We start from the raw sequence: 16,984 nt of genomic DNA on the forward strand, positions 1-16,984 counted from the left end.
AATGCAAAATATAATTGTTTAATAATAGAGTAAGAATAATTCGACAAAGGTAAAATAAATCAGAAGTATATTGTAGAATTGTAGGATTAGCCATATTTGTCGAGTAATGCAAATTGTAAAGACATCAAATTTTTATTCTAATGAATTCTTTATTCATGATTGTGTGCAAATGGAATCTATTTAAATAGAATAATAATGTTAATTATCACAACAATTGTATTAAGAGCCTTAAAAGCAACTACAACGTAGAGCCATTAGATAGAGTAAGAAAATGTATAAATAATAAATATGTACTGAATGCCGTGAGCCACACATTGTTTACAGTATGTTGTTAAAATCATTAATACACTACTAAAGTTTCAGGAAATATTCACTATTCGAAATAGTAATTTAAAAAAAAAATGATCCGAGTTTTATAAATTTCTTTAATAATTTTGACATTTTGTATCTGTAATAGAAATTCTGGATCAGCAAAACGTTTCATAGAAATATTATGTATTAGAATTTTAAAGGGACTCTGAACTTTGTGTATTAGTGATTCTAATTCTAATTTTAGATTTATAAGTACTACAGTCTTAATATTATCTCGGAAAGTATGAAAAGGACCCTTGATTTAGCAATAATGAATATTTATTCTAGTTGTAAATTTAACTCTGTAATCTAGAATATCACAGACGATTGTAACGTTTAATATCTAGTTTCTGACTTCGTAAAAAAGTAGGAATTTACGAAATACTGCGTGAATCTGGGTAAAATTAGGAAAATAATCTTTAGACGTTCGCAATGATACCTCTGCGGACGAAACAGTTTCGCGGAACAGACGGCAGCAGATATGTGAATGCGAACAGAGAAAGTGGTATAGCAAAGTAAGAAACGGCACATTATGATTAAGGAGAGGATGAGACGTCTATTGTTTGTATTGTTGAGAATGTAAAGAAACCAAAATGTTCGAACACAGACAGTTTAATTATTACTAATTTGAATCGTAATGAGGTCATACAGATCTATTAGATTTTAAGTGAACCAATATGCTACCAACAGGCACAGTATGTGTGTATATATATATTCGGAACGCAAGCAAATGCCAAAAGTGTAAAGATACTGAAGGACGAAACGATCAAAGATAAATTTGAAATTTAAGTTTCACTTTATCATTCGTACCTCTATCTCTGAGATGAAAGACAACTTGATATTTTCCTACATATGATCAAGGAACCAGCCTTCATTTGTAAATATACCTCAGTAACTTCGCTATGAAACATTTTCCGATTCAATAATTAATAAGACTCAATGGGCAAATAGTGAATTGCTTACAAAGATTTTTGTAACTTTTAATTGAATGTATTGAATTAAGGTGTTAGCTGTATGTTGTTTACAGATCTGTTCAATCTGGTGGAACAAACTGCGTTGAAAGAAACCAATTGAATAACTGCGTATTAGAGGCAAAATACTAGACTTGTACCGTAATGTGTTTAAGAAAGAAAAGAACGAGACAATTTTAATCTTCGAGGAAATGGATTTATGGAATGACTTAGTGTGTAATAAAACGACCGGGTCTATTTACAAAATAGAAGCGTTTACTTCTTAGCACATGTCTCAGACATTTTTAAAATAAGGCAAATAATGTATATTTGTATATCATATACGGTATATTCTATATATGTAAATTCAACTGTATTGCATTTGTTAACAAATGCAGCGTGCAAATGATCCATTTTAATTATACAATAAATCCAGGACTAATATGGCAATAAATGCCTTTCTATTTCAAAGAGCTTTTAGGTTATATCGTAATTAATTCTATTTGCATGTAATCAAAATCCGCAACTAGTGAACTGTCTTATTTTTAAAAAATGTCTTACTCTTAAGAAGTAATGATCGTCGGTCTTCTTAAGTGGCGTATATTAACGGACAAATTATGAAGATTAATGGAATTAGTTTGAAGAAATTATGAATTATTAATGTTGCCGAATGTCTAGTAAATTATTTCACAGTATTAGTGTTAATTCATCATCAATTTCGTTATAGTCTCGTCTCTGCGCAAAATTCAGTACGAAAATACAATCCTTTTTCAAGCGTTTATAGTTGATTCGCTAAACGCCACCAAAGACCTTGACGTTGCGATGTTATAATTTTTTAAGCCTTCAGTGTGAGAAAGATCATGTATTAACGAGATTATTGCAGTGTATTAATATCAAAGGATATTGGTCGATTTCTAGGAACGGCAAATAAATGTTATGAAAATAAAATGAGGTTCATTGGAAAACAAAGGAGCATTCAATACTTTCGTACAGTGAACCAAGGAAAATATTCCATCATACATTTTGAATGGTCTATTTGCTTTTCTTAGGATATTTCTACTATTATCCGTTGTCTTTTCGCAGACTCATGAGAATAAAATGTCTTAGCGAGAAGACCCGCAACTTATATTATCGTAGCGTAAACTTACTTGATAAATTAATTTAACAGATGCAAAAAATGTCAGCTTTAAGAATGTGAAAACCTCGAACATGATCAGTGATGGTGTTCCCAATGAATATTACTAATCCAAGCTTCATGATATAATATTGTAGTTTTATGATTGTCTACATATTTCTTGTTTCCAAACATGAATGTGTCGTACCTACCAATGAATATCGCACGAATAAGCATACTAATATAAGCCGATATTGAGTAAAAATTATTATTAGTAATTGTAGTAATTAATCAACTATAAAAGTATCACTTTATGGCTGAACTGATTTCTTGTTTACACGCGCTTTTGTATCAATGATGATCTCATAGAAGTTTAGCGCATTTTTTTGTTTGTTACGTTGCTGTGAACTTACAAAAACACAAACCTCTTCAATTTTTTGTATCAACGGGTTCGGGTGCATTCATTATTGTAACGAAACGTTTACGCACGTTTGTAGTATGAGAAACGTTTACACGTTTCTAGTATGAAAATTCGAAATTCCTACCCAATACGATTATTCTTCGTAGGAACTTTGTTTGACGACTGTTATCGTATCAATAGAGCAATTTGTAATTACAGTAGCAATCGATACTTCAAATTAATTATAATGCTTTTCTATTATTAACTCTCTGTATTCGTATGCTGGATCATTTTGACTCGTTTACTGTAGTGGTCGGCTGGTATGAAATTGATTCACCTCACTTTGACACAAACAATGACCTGCCTATTCGAAGATATGGTAAAAACAATGTTCAACATTAAACCTTTTTTTGAAAATGTACACATATGTCGAAATGTTTGCTATGGGTCAAAATAACCCAACATCCTGTAAACGATGTACGACTATCTCGTGGTCGAGTACTAATGCAAATGCGATAAGAACACGAACCAATTTTAATTCTAAAACTTTTGATTTATATCATTTTGTTTTTCACTGTATAAGGGAACATCATACTTTGGAGAGCAATTGATACGTTTGATCATATATTACAAATGACAATTACCAAACGATTTTTATATTAATGAAATATCAAAAAATTGAATAAAGTTCAAAACGTTTTTAAAATTTTTAAGATTAGCCTTTTCTTGCAATCAAACGTACGATGTCACCAATTGATGAAAATAGAAAGAGCATTTACGTTTGAATCATAAGTTCAATTCAGTGGTATACTCTCAGTTTAATGGGTGACTTATTTGACGAAAATATTATAATATGATTCCACGAGAAAGGTGTACGTGTAAAAGAATGTTCTGAGTACATAAAAAGTATGCAGTAACAAAATCGTAAATTACAAATGAATAAATTAAAACACTGTTAAAAATGTGACATTGAAATGTGTTTAAATTATGGTTGGCCTTATCAAACCGCCGTTGCTGGCGCATGGAAATAAAGGAAGTACTTAAATACTGTAAAACCAACAACACTTGAAGCAGCAGAGTTTATCGAGTGGGCTGATTGTCTTACAAATTTAGTGTCAAATGTTCATTTTTGAGAAGTTTAAGTTTCAAAAGAAACAATCAATATCTGTGAACAATAGTGTAGTGTTACTCGAATCTTTGTCGTTTTGTTACACGTACAGTGACGAGCAAAAGTATAAACACGCAATGCTGGTTTTATAAAGAAACGAGAACACTACAAATTTTCCAATTGATTAATAAAGATTAGGCAATTATAATTATAAGTGGAATGTGGTATACAAAATGTAACACTTTATTTTATTTGTACTCACAATGTACAGAGTATTTTAAAAAATAGGAACTTGATGCAATCTTTACAGTTTTGCACGTGAATAATACATATTCCACGAATCAAAACTTTAAATTAATATTTCGACCTTCTTTTTTAGTGTAAGTGTTTTTAATTTATGTGTGCATGCGTGCGTGCGTGCGTGTGTACCCAAATAGCACAAAAACGTCATATGTACGACCGGAAAACGTACGTTCTGGATATTCGGTACATACGGAGGATGTCCCGAAAAGGTCCACATGTTCCCACTATGTCCTCGTTAAGATTTATAAATGTTCTAGGAAGGTTCTATTTACAAAGTGGAACGTCCTGAGTCAACATTGTCAGAACGTTTTCCGAATGTGTAAAAGTAGCATTCTCTGTACTTTTTGGGAACGATTAAAGAGTTTTTAAAAACGCTATAGTAATGTCTTAAAAGGCGTATAAGAAACATTTCCCAAATGTTTAGAATTACGGTTACATTTCATTCCATGTTCTATGCAAGATGATCCTAAATTAAGTCAGCGTATAGAGGCACCTCACGCGCCTGTTTCCCCTTCCAACCTTTCTTTCGCACCGAGTGCATTCGAAGAAATAATGAAGCTCTTGTCTCTTCTCTCCCACTCCATGGTAACGGTGGACGGTGGTGGGGACAAGTTTTAATTTTGCCCACCGCTGACGTAGGTACATACACAGTAAAGCACATAGCGAGTGAAAGCTAATGCGAAAGATGCAAAGCAAGGCTAAATTGGAAAGTTTAATTGCACGATTACTGCTGAGAACAGTAAAGTACGTTATACAACATATTTCCTAAAAGTGCGACAATTTTGAAGAATTTCTTCCCGATAAGCCTGCAAATGTCAGACATTCTCCGATTTATTCATTGCCACGAGTGGCGCCACCGGCCGTAAAAATAGTGGTAATCGCGATTAGATGCGATTTTGACACTGTTCTGGTCGTTTATTATTATTGTCAATGGCAGGGAATTAATCTACGTTCTTTCAGCTACAAATCGAATGCTTGGTCAAGACTAAAGCTGTTAGTATAACGTTGTAAGAGTTGTTCAAAGTGAACTAAACAGGATTCGCATGACGGGATACAGTGCGAAATAAAACAAAAACATGTAAAAACGAATAAAACAAAAACATGTAAAAACGAACATTAATAAAATGTCCATTAACGATGCATTTAGAATAAATTGTCTTGTGGTTAAGTGGAAAAATTACATTTTTCCGTTTCATGTTTCATGACTGTATATGTATCCCTTAACCTTAAACTGAAGCATCAGATATTTTTATTCCCGTGAAATCATATAGATTCACGTAATATGAATGGAATATATAACACTTCATTTGTGCTAATAATACTCAGAATTCATGCTTTATCGGTAACGTCGGATATTGACACTAAAATGGTAACAGGGCTACGTAGCCCTATGAACGTGGGACAGAGAAGAGCATTGGATGATAGGTCTATTCTATACCTAGTCGGTGGTCAGACTAACTTTGTAAGTATTCATTTTTTATTTTAAACGCCCGCCACAGTACGCTATAGTGAATTTTAGTTGTCCCATTTCCGCAGATTAACTGTGGCGGCGCCAAAAACTCAGTTCGGCTCGTTAACACAGGAGTGTCAACCTTCTGGACGTCACTGTTCAAGGATTTAGTCTGGCTTCACTGAATGAGACAGTATATTTATCAGGATCATCAAGAATCATCAGAACATTCAGAACAGGTCACTTATTTGAAAAATTGAACATGTCGGGAGGAGCACTTTTTGGAAATAATGCATCTCGTAGTACTTCGAAAAATTTGGTCGAATTTAAAGCTGGGAAAATGACTATGAAAGGTAAAATGGTTTATCCAGATACGCGAAAAGGACAACTTTACGTTTATCAATCTGACGATTCCTTGATGCATTTCTGTTGGAAAGATCGTACAACAGGATTTGTTGAAGATGTAAGAATAAGTTTCTTGGTTTATTATAAAAACGTAGAAATCATACAAAATTACGTTACTCGTTAAGTTATGTATTTTTCTTTTAACTTCATGACTTTTATTCTTTTTATGTAGGACTTAATTATTTTCCCCGATGATTGTGAATTTAAACACGTACCTCAGTGTAAAAATGGAAGAGTCTATCTTTTACGATTCAAATCATCAAACAAAAAATTCTTTGTATGGCTGCAGGTAAGATGTGTTTTATTGCTGATATTTTAACAAATTGGAGACTGATGTATTATTACAAAACTATCCCCAAAATTAGTAACACTTTTGGGGGTATAATTCTAATATACTATGTAATGCAAATTCTGAGTCATCCATTAACCACGTAGATGTTGCATAGTTAATATGCTTGGACAATGGTTTCAAATGTGTTCCATTAATATTTAATTCATATTTTGCATAATCCAGATTACAGAGATTGCTAGATAACATTTATATATAATTTGAAACATAAAAACCCCTTGAAAATAAATTGTAAACATGTATTGATAAAACTTATACTCATGAATTATGTTTAATCTACCTTACTTTGTTATATGCAGTAACACCCCCTTATATGCAAAGATAGGTTCCAAGGTTTTCCGTGGATATCTGAAACCACAGATAATAGCAAATACTATATACGAGGCTTGTCCAAATGGTGCCCTGAGGGCTCTAGATGCCACAGTTTGCCACAATGGTAGCTGTCAGGGCAGCAGTGGCTGCCATGATATAACATGAGTAGAGGAAGCTGTCCACCTTATACATTGCAAATTGTTGTTCGCTTTCTTTGAACATTCTCTCTATTCAACCCATTTCACGTTTTCTTTCTCCCTCTTTCAACGTGCTATCTGTTCTACTAAATAGGGACACATGCAGTTTACAGTATCGAACAAATTTGGTGTATGAAATTTATAACCTCTGTTGATTCGACATCCACTGGTCAAAGTCTCATTGAACATTGTGGAAACACACAGTATGCTGCCTTTGTATCTTTGGCTTATAGAATTTATGGGCTGGGGGTGGGGGGCTATCAAGGGCAAATTTTTTGGACAGGCCTGTTATATACTGTACATACATATGGTAAAATATAACTTATTAATTACTCCCAATCAGATATTAACGAAATTAACTAATAATATAAAATGTCATAATCTAACCAACAGTAAAATGTAACACTAAAATTATAATGTTAAAAGTTATGTGATAATGATAGAATGTCTGTCTAATACATACTATTATTGATCATCAAAGGGATTTTTTAATTTTTTCGGATTATATGCAATCACAGATGCAAGGGGTTTCACATTGCTTATAAAAATATTAATATTGTATAATAACATTCGTATGAAACATAAAATAAATTTTTTGTATACTCATACTTACAAAGAAGAAAATAATATTTTATATATTTTTTGCTTTATGTAACCTCAACTTTTAAATACAAAGAGGAAGATTAATTATGGTACTTGCATGAAATGCATATATTTTGTTTGACTCACATTTTGCACAAAACTTGTTTTTAGTATTATCTGATGTAATCATATGGAATGGTTATAATAAAATCTCCTATATAAAAATACAATTACGTTAAATAATTTTATAATATATGCTCAGAGTGTATAATAATAAAATATTTTTATAATCAGGTAAAATATAATGTATTTTCAAAAGAGTATAATTATAATATACAGGGTGAGGCACTTAAAATCGGCCTCCTGAATAACTTGGCTGCTATTGGTGATAGGAAAAAAATGCATCAAACCAAAATTATTTGGTATCGAGGGGCTGATCATCCGATGTTACCAGTTTTTTTATAGGTAGAGGCGTCAAGGAGATATGAAAGTCATATCTGTTTTTTTAAATGGAACGGTATGTTTTTTTACTTACATTCCGATTTTAGTAACATCGGATGATCAGCCCCTGGATACCAAATAATTTTGCCCTGATGCATTTTTTCCTATTACCAATAGCAGCCAAGTTATTCAGGTGGCTGGTTTTAAGTGCCTCGCCCTGTATATCTCAGATTATTTTAACAAAAAAATATATATTCATATTTTACTTATATGTGTATCTTCTGTATTTCAACTTATGTTAACCCTTTGCACTCCGAGCAATTTTTAATATGAGCAACCAACTACTCCAGGATTATTTAATTTTAACACACAATTATATATGCAATGTAACAGTAGAGGCCCCCATAGAAAAGTAAAGAATATTTTAATTTTTAAATGTAAAAAATACAAAGTTGCTTCTATGTAGATTTCGCCGCAGCGGCGACATCGGAGTGCAAGGGTTAAATATGTTACAATTTATTATTAGTTTGTTAATTACATTGTTTAAGTAATATTACATTGTTCTGTAGGATCTTAAAACAGACAAAGATGAAGAATATTGTAGAAAAATTAATGAAGTTCTTAATAATCCTCCGACTCCTGGGTCACAAAGAAGTGGTAACATAAATCAAGAAGGAGACCTTCAAAATTTATTAAACAACATGTCACAACAGCAATTAATGCAATTGTTTGGAGGTGTAGGACAAATCAGTGGTCTAGGTAGTTTATTGGGTACCATGAACAGACCACAGGGTGTACAGAGTACTAGGGCTTCTACGACGACTGCATCGACTCGAGTTTCTACAAATGCTGCAAGACCTGTGACTCAAATGGTGTCTTCACCTGCACCCAGTAATGATACCGCTAAATCTAATGGTAAGTTAATTTATTAGAAAAACACTGTGCATCTATTAATACAAATTTTTACCTAGATGACAATAAACAATCAACAAGAACACCAGCTCCATCAACACCAGGAGCAACTACAAGTACCAACAACAAAATACAACTAAGCGACCTACAGAACTTTTTATCTGAAATTCCAACACCAGCAGGAGCAGAATCCGTTGTTCAGGTAATATCTTATACTCTTCAAATAGATGTGTCCAAAGACTGCATGTCACCGAGACAAATCAATACAATACATATATCTGCGACCAACAACACTTTTAAAACGAAAGTTGAATACGATTTTCAGCGAGGTGACAGTTTGCGTGTGGTACGGCAATACTGTTACTTCATATAGCATATTACAAGACAATTTTTCTGTTGAATACAGCAAGACAGTTTTCACCGATTCTACAAAAATTATACTAGTTGTTGTCACGATGTTTACAAATATGGATGCTGCAGTATTTATGATTCTCAATTCTTGTAGAAAACAGAAAAGAAGGAAGGTTATGGAGAAAGGTGTTATTCATCAAAAGTAACGATACTCAAACTGAGTTTTAAAATACGTTATTAGTCAATGGCTGATTGTACTAAACCTTTCCACGAATGAGTTTGAAGGATCTCTTTGAAAAAGTTAACCTTATAGTTTTAAAATCTGATACTGTTCTATAACAGACTCGCATTTTTCTTGGGCTCACTCCATCGAGTTGTCTTCAACTAACACAACCAACGTTACTGCAGGAACTCAGTCGGCAGACTCGTGTTCTGATTGGTGGGGGTTTTTCGTTAATATTTCGTTAACAAAGGCTCGGAGAAGTTTTTCGCTACGGAAAAAGTTCCAATCAACCACAGGAATCATCCCTTTCAAGGACTTACAACTATTTTGGGACACCCTGTATATATACCCTATATTTGGACTTCAGAGCCAGAGTTTATTAAGTCCACTTTTTATCATAAAGTAATAGATTTTTCGATTTGTATTTGCATGAGGAATATCCATCTTGCGGATTGTTTCATCTTTTTGGGACTCCCTGCATATACAGTAAAACTTGGATTAGTACCCGAAAATTGGAACTGGAGGCCGGGTGGTTACGAAGTAAAAGAATCTATTCTAAATACAGAATCAACGCCGATCGTAGGACAGGACAGGGAATGAAAAACAAAGAGGGGCTGTGCATCGAGGCAACGGCCAAGTTTACGTGCCTGCGTGTTGACGAGGCAACACGAATGCAGCAATGAAAAGTATTTATTTTTGCTTTTTTTTAGTAAAACTTTCACTACCGTATCTGTGAGATTTATCTGATTTAAATGATACCAAATACGGTATAGTTTGGATCATATTTATTTAGTGATTATTTATGGCACTTGATCAGTATCAATAAGTAAATATGATCCAAACTATACCATGTTTGGTCTTGTTTTAATCAGAAAAATCTCATGAATACGTTAGTGCAAATTTTATTGAAAAGCAATAAAATATTGACTTAGTTACATTATGTTGTCTCACCGATACCTAGGTATTTAAGGGGGGAACAAGTCCAAAAAAAAAACAAAAAATTGTTTTTTAGCAAATCAAACGCGTTGCCGCTCTAAAGAACCGCCGGGTCAGCGCGTGTGTATGTGACTCTGGGGCGTCATCAACAGTGAGTGCCCGTTGACAGATACACGCGCCGACACTGCTTTCATAGCGGTACGGCATTTGTATATTGTATCTACAACTAAAGCATAGTGTCCAAATAATATATTAAGTATATTAGAAAATCTGTGGATGAAGGCAGCATGGTTTTATCGTTATTTAATACATTTTTCCACACTAACTTTTCCTGGCTGTCGGAGACTCTGGCTCTACTGAGCAGTTGGGGAAGTTTCTCTGGGATTATTTGTTTTTTTCGGCCACCTACAGTACAGCTTATTGTCCGGCAGAGGGGCGTAGCAACTGAGCTGACCAATGCCATCCGTGCGGCGATCTCTGCTTCGGAAAGCTTGGAGCGCGAAATGAGCCCGCACTTACCACCAGGGGATCAACTGTGTACCACGCTATTGTCTCCCCAGTTCTCCCAGGCGCTATCAATGTTCTGGTCTGCTTTGCAGTCAGGCCAGGCGGGACCTGTCATCCGACAATTTGGCTTGGGACCGGATGCTGTCAATGCTGCAACCAGTGGAAACATTGAAGAGTTCATCACTGCTCTTGAAACTGAAGCTAAGACTGGCCAAGAGCAGACACAGCAAGGACAAGAGGACACTAATACAAAACAAACGTCGCCAGCATCTAGTCCTGATAAGAAAGATGACGATGAAGGAATGGCGTTAGATTAAAAACAAAATTAAATGAGTCTAATTTCATTTATATTTTCATTTAGGAGGTATGCAACATGTATTACGTTATAATCACTTATGTGTAATAAATTCTTCCTTGAAAAATAATATATTTTATTACTGTTTACAAATATTTATAATTATCCTTTAGTGTGTAAATATGATAAATGATACAATAAAATACAAAAATAACAAAATTAACAATGTATTGTAATCATAAGTGCGTACGATTTATCATATAGAGTTTTTTATTCTAAACATGTACATTTTTTCATGTTAGTGTTGCATATAAATATTTTTGTGATTTCATATATTGGGCTGTCCCATAAGTCCTTGCCATTTTCAGATTTATGGCATTTGTTGATAACCACAAAAAAATGAAACATCAAATTTTAGCTTTCTACCTCAAACCTTTTCCTCTTTTCCTAATGGGGCTGTTGGTGGGGGATTCCAGGGGATTCTCCTACGGCTATGTGAAGGCATTGCTTGGGTGCAGAGCTTCATTTTCCTCATCGTGTGCGAGCAGGAGAGGAACTACTCCAGCGCTACTTCTGTCTTTCGGTCTCGCTTCATCTCTACCATATAACACCGCGCAGTCTATTATATATATGTCTATGGTAGTCACTGGTATTCTTATTATAATACGAAATTTCAGCACTATGTGGCGTCCTTTTCTCGTTATTAAGTATGACTCAGTATGATATATATCGAAAGTTCAGAATAAAGTTATTACAGACGACAAGCTTTCTTCAAAAATTAGTAATATGGATATGTTATACAGAGTATTGCAAATAAAACTCATTGCTTCTCTACATAAGAAAGAGAAATTAATTTTCGTTTGATTAGAACGTGCGGTCCTAATCGTGGGATTAAATCTGATATTCTAAATATACCAGATTCAAATCCCCACAATTATTACTAAAATCAAAGTAATCAATCTTATGCTATGGTTTAGGACCTAAATAATAGCCGGTACTAAATAATTTTATCTCGCAAGATCTTTATTGATTTATATATGTACATAATTATACATGAATTAGTATATGCACTTTTGCTATTGTTATGTTCCATTGTGTAATTAATCTTTTCACTACTGGCGTCTTCACCCGGAAAAGCAATCCCACAGTACTGTACGGGACGCGCACCGTACGTAGTTGCGTTGCGTATCTAATATGATATGTTCATCGTTCGGCCGTTGTGGCATAATAAAAAAGGAAAAGTACAGAAAAACAATTATACCTGCTAAAAAATATATCCCTGTCTGAAAAAATGTTAGAGCTATACGTGATATACAATTGTCGCTTCACAGCGATGACTATAATCGTACATGGTAATGAAAGGATTAAATATACTTTTACAAGCTAAACGTTAACATAGAACTAAGTTAAATGTGTGAACACATGTACATTCTATTAAAAAAATATAAAATATAATGAACGAATGAGCGAAGTTATTTGCTTGTTTTAAAAAAACCTCCACAACTTTTAATATATCATATTTTTATAGCAGTTAGCCGTACACAGAAATTCTACATACAGAGTCTCCAAGACAGTTGTAAGTCTTTGAAACGGGTGATTCCTGAGGTGATTTGAAACAACTTTTTCGCTAAGGAAAAAGTTGTTTCAAATCACTACAGGAATTATCCCTTTCAAGCACTTACACCTATTTTGGGACACCCTGTATATAAGACAATCTGTTTCTGCAATGTATAGATAAACATTTTTCTGCAATAGGTGGATAGTTGTAATTTATGTCAAATTACCAACAAAGAAAATTTTAATAGATTAACACTTATTAATGTATTGTATGATCAATGCTATTAACTTTCTAAATCAGGTGGTACTGTGGTAGGTGATTGTAACTGTAAATGCATAAACCGTCGAACAGGCCCACCAATTATATTTCCAGCTGGTCCCGCACCACCTGCTTCTTCTTCGATACTTTTCATTAAATTTTCTTCTATTCTATCGGCATTTGTATTCGACTCGAATCTTTCATCTTTCATCATTTCAGATTGCAATTCCGAATTTAATAGACGCATATATTTATCCATTTCACCACCTTTATCCTCGTCATCTTCACCTAAAGATCCCTCTGAGCTTCCTTCAAATTCTCCTTCACTTCCTGGAACAACTAGATCTAATATACCTTGTAGCGTACAATCAAATATATCTGCATCAAATTCAATTTTTCCATTATCTTCCGAATCATGCATTATATCAGCTTCCATAGAATGTTCTCTAAAAACAATGTATAAATTGAACATTATATAATATAATTAAGTAATCATATTGATAATAAAAGTAATAACTTACTCTAAAAGTTGTACACCATCAATATCGCTAGTATGATTCAAGAACGATTGTACTTTCTCTCTGAGACTTAATAATTCTTGCCTTTGTTTTTTGTTCTTAACATTTCCCCATTGCTCACTTAGAAGTGTTTCTAATAGCACTGGATCTATATTCAACCAACTATCGTTATCTGGAGGACTTAATGCTGCTTCATCTTGTGCTGTATAAAAAGTATAATGTAACAGTTATTGACTGTCAATAAAATCTTATTAATATAAAATTTAAAGAAATTACCATGCAGTTCAACATCATTAGACTGTATGCTGTCCCATGCTTCTAAAACTTCTTCTGCATCACTTTTAATGGTATTTGTAGCACAATTAAATGAATGAAAATGTTGTAAGTAATAATCTGTTGCTATATTTAGCAGCTTTTGGTACTCTTGACTACCTTTTAGTAGATTTTTAAAATAACCACTAGCTTCTAAACGTGCTAGATATGCATTCAGAGCATATTCACTGACGTTCGATTTTTCAGAGGCATTTAGTATATGTCTACGTTCTTCATGTGCACGAGCTACTAACATCTCTAAACCACATGCTATCTTAACACCAAGAATATGTGCATTATACTTTGAACAGGTGGTTGGTGGTATATTCCAGCCTGTTCTTGGATCTCCTGTATATCTACAATGCATTGCCATCGCATATAAACATTTAGTCATTTTTACATTAACCATAATTCGCTGTTCAGGAGGAAAGTATCTCATTGCACGACAAACCTGTAGAATACAAAAAATGTTATAGAAATGAATTTATCTTAACTAAAATTATAATAGTAAATTATTACTTTTCTCTCAAGTGGATCAGAATGACAAATTGTCCTAATGGCTGATGCGACAAGCCTTGGTTCTTGTTGAAGTATTGAAACTGCTTTCTCTGGTAAAAAGACTCTAGCTTTGTGATGCCTCTTTTTAATCTCATTTGGATAACAACCAATTCGTTTTTTAACAGTATTTTGCACTTTCTCAGAAGCTTTAGATAGGTATGACTTTTGGTGTATATTATTTAATAAATCAAATAATGTTTCATACTTTTCACGAACTACATGTAACTCTCCATTGTACACGAATACACAATTTTCACATGTTTCGGGATTAACCCACGATGGTAAAACATTTGCAGTTTCAATTAATAAAAATTCACCATCAGAATCTATTAACTTAGCAATTAACCCATCAAAAGTCTGTGTGAGTTTAAATATTAAAAATACTAAAAACCATTCATCGCTTATGTCTTCATCAAAGTGCAATGATATGTAAATATGAGGTAATATATCAGATTCTAAAAAGAAAAGATGTATATTATAAGTATTAAATTACAGTAACTATTATATTCACAGAATGCTCAAAACTAATATATAGTATAGTACCTTCAACAGTTGACAAATTTTCCATCAACTTTTTTAATAGTAATACTTGCTTTGTTCTAGGACGCAATATTAACCTGTCACTATGCCAAATATAACCTTCAACAAACGATGCAATCTCTTCATTGAATTTTGAAATTTCTTGAAGAAGTATCTCTTCTGTTATTGTCTCCGAAGGTTGTGTATAACAAACTTTTGGATAGAGGAAGCACTCAAGAAAATCATCTTCTTTTATTTTAGTTATCTTTGTATGTGCCATAGTTTTTGTACATGACATTTTTAGCATATAATTGATCTTAATCTATTGAATTGTTCATTCTTGATCATCACTTTATCATTTGCTTCACAAGTTTGAACATTGTTTACGTATGTAAAACGTTCAACGACGTTCAATAATAAACATATGCATGATTGATAGTGATGCATAAACTGGCATAAACACAGTGACTACAGATACCATGGCTTGCTATGGATCTGCCACTCTTTAGAAAAAGGATGGTTAGAAATAAACTTTAGGTACGAACCACATGCGGCGCTTTGCGACAGAAACGCTCATGGTCTAGTAGCTGTATATGATATGGTTGCAACCAGTGATACCAGAATCGTGGAACTTGGTACTAGAGATGGCGTGCAATATCACTAACGATGATTTATCACAGTGATTGCCGAATCACGATCACGGTCGTGATTTAACTTCATTCACGATTGTTCACGATCGCGATTGAGATTTTTTTATCTTGAGTGAATTTGCTCACTGCGATCGTAAGTCCTTGATCTTTAAACAGAAAAACGTATTCAATATGATTTTACGATGAATTACATTACTATTCGTGTTTGTAAAAATCAGTAGAAAAAACAAGAAATTCTAAAAGAATGATTTGCTAGGTAACATGTAGATTATAATTTATAGTCGTTAATGTATTCATTATTCTTCATTGTTTCTAATTAGTCCTTCACTTTATACGATATAACCCGAATTTTTGTTTTGATGTTAATATAAAATATACAGATTATGTGTCGCGTGTAAAGAACTGTTAGGTTTCTCTACCAATCAGAAACGATCACGAGAAATCACGAATCACTGTGAAAAATCATCGTGATCGAATCACGAATGATTCACAAGTAGCAGTTCACGCCATCTCTACTTGGTACCACTTGGTACTTTGGTACTCCCCCTATGACCTACCATCGTCTCGTCTCTCACCTCTCCCACTTTACTTCCACCGTGCTGACACACAAGCATACCTCTACATACCTCTACCCCTCTTCGTGTGCGCTGCCCGTTGTGGTCTTCCATCCCCTGAGATCGACTCGGCCCGCGATAAACTCGCACACAAAACAAATGAAAACAAACTGGAAATTGAGCTCGTTCAAAGGAGTGATTTTCTGTCCAAATTTTGTTATTTTTAGATTACCTGAAAGTGATTGCTGAAATAAAATTATTACAAAAATGTATGTTAGAACTGTTATTTTCTTGGCAACATATAGTCAGCAGATACTTCTAAAGCGGTGATTAACGAGAAATTATAAAATTCTTAACGGGTTTTAGATTTTGACGTAAGGTAACATTTAATTTTCGATTTTGATAATAGCACAAAATGATGCCTTAGTCCTCTCTTTATTGACTTCTTATTTATTTGAAGTGGGTCGCATGTAGTCGAGTAAAAATTTCTTTTTTACCTTCTATTTCCCATTTATCTCACCTCGAAAGAATTCTACAGAAACTTGCTCCTCTGAACTTGATGAACTTTGATCCTTCATTGAACGTTGATAAATTTTGTATTACATAAATCCACATAAAATAAGGCAGAATATCAGTTTTTGAACTTATTGTGTGTATTTATTTAAATTTATTACCTATATACATGAAAAAGATATTTACATATATTTTAAAGTCAATATAGTAATTAAAGATGACAAACACGCTTTCCACAATTTTTCAAACATACATTCATTCAAACATTTCATGACCCTTGACATTTCAAATATATTTAATGAAAATTATATTCTTAATAACTTAATTCACAGTATGTACTATATCTGAAAATGCAATA

The 16,984-nt window shown here is 33.4% G+C and overlaps 2 protein-coding genes across 4 annotated transcripts; one reads left to right on the forward strand and one right to left on the reverse strand.

Annotated features, from left to right (window-relative positions):
• The first annotated feature begins 5,870 nt into the window (after nucleotides 1–5,870).
• On the forward strand, nucleotides 5,871–11,310 carry LOC107189709 (proteasomal ubiquitin receptor ADRM1). 3 transcript variants are annotated; one of them, XM_015578301.1, is made up of 5 exons: nucleotides 5,871–6,139; nucleotides 6,254–6,370; nucleotides 8,532–8,877; nucleotides 8,934–9,076; nucleotides 10,816–11,310. In XM_015578301.1, exons 1-5 carry the CDS (start codon nucleotides 5,939–5,941, stop codon nucleotides 11,206–11,208), a joined length of 1,200 nt encoding a protein of 399 aa, XP_015433787.1. In that variant the 5' UTR covers nucleotides 5,871–5,938; the 3' UTR covers nucleotides 11,209–11,310. The 3 variants fall into 3 exon arrangements, with proteins under 3 accessions (XP_015433787.1, XP_015433788.1, XP_015433789.1); XM_015578302.1 differs by having other exon boundaries at nucleotides 10,984–11,310; XM_015578303.1 differs by lacking the exons at nucleotides 5,871–6,139; nucleotides 6,254–6,370 and adding an exon at nucleotides 7,123–7,249.
• A 1,636-nt stretch (nucleotides 11,311–12,946) lies between these two features.
• On the reverse strand, nucleotides 12,947–15,247 carry LOC107189741 (protein ecdysoneless). Its single transcript, XM_015578353.1, has 5 exons — nucleotides 14,934–15,247; nucleotides 14,352–14,845; nucleotides 13,797–14,283; nucleotides 13,524–13,722; nucleotides 12,947–13,448 (listed from the first exon to the last, which is right to left on the reverse strand). Exons 1-5 carry the CDS (start codon nucleotides 15,214–15,216, stop codon nucleotides 13,028–13,030), a joined length of 1,884 nt encoding a protein of 627 aa, XP_015433839.1. The 5' UTR covers nucleotides 15,217–15,247; the 3' UTR covers nucleotides 12,947–13,027.
• Nucleotides 15,248–16,984: the final 1,737 nt, after the last annotated feature.

Source organism: Dufourea novaeangliae, unplaced genomic scaffold (genome assembly GCF_001272555.1).
Source record: "Dufourea novaeangliae isolate 0120121106 unplaced genomic scaffold, ASM127255v1 scaffold162, whole genome shotgun sequence".
Classification (NCBI taxonomy): Eukaryota; Metazoa; Arthropoda; class Insecta; order Hymenoptera; family Halictidae; genus Dufourea; species Dufourea novaeangliae.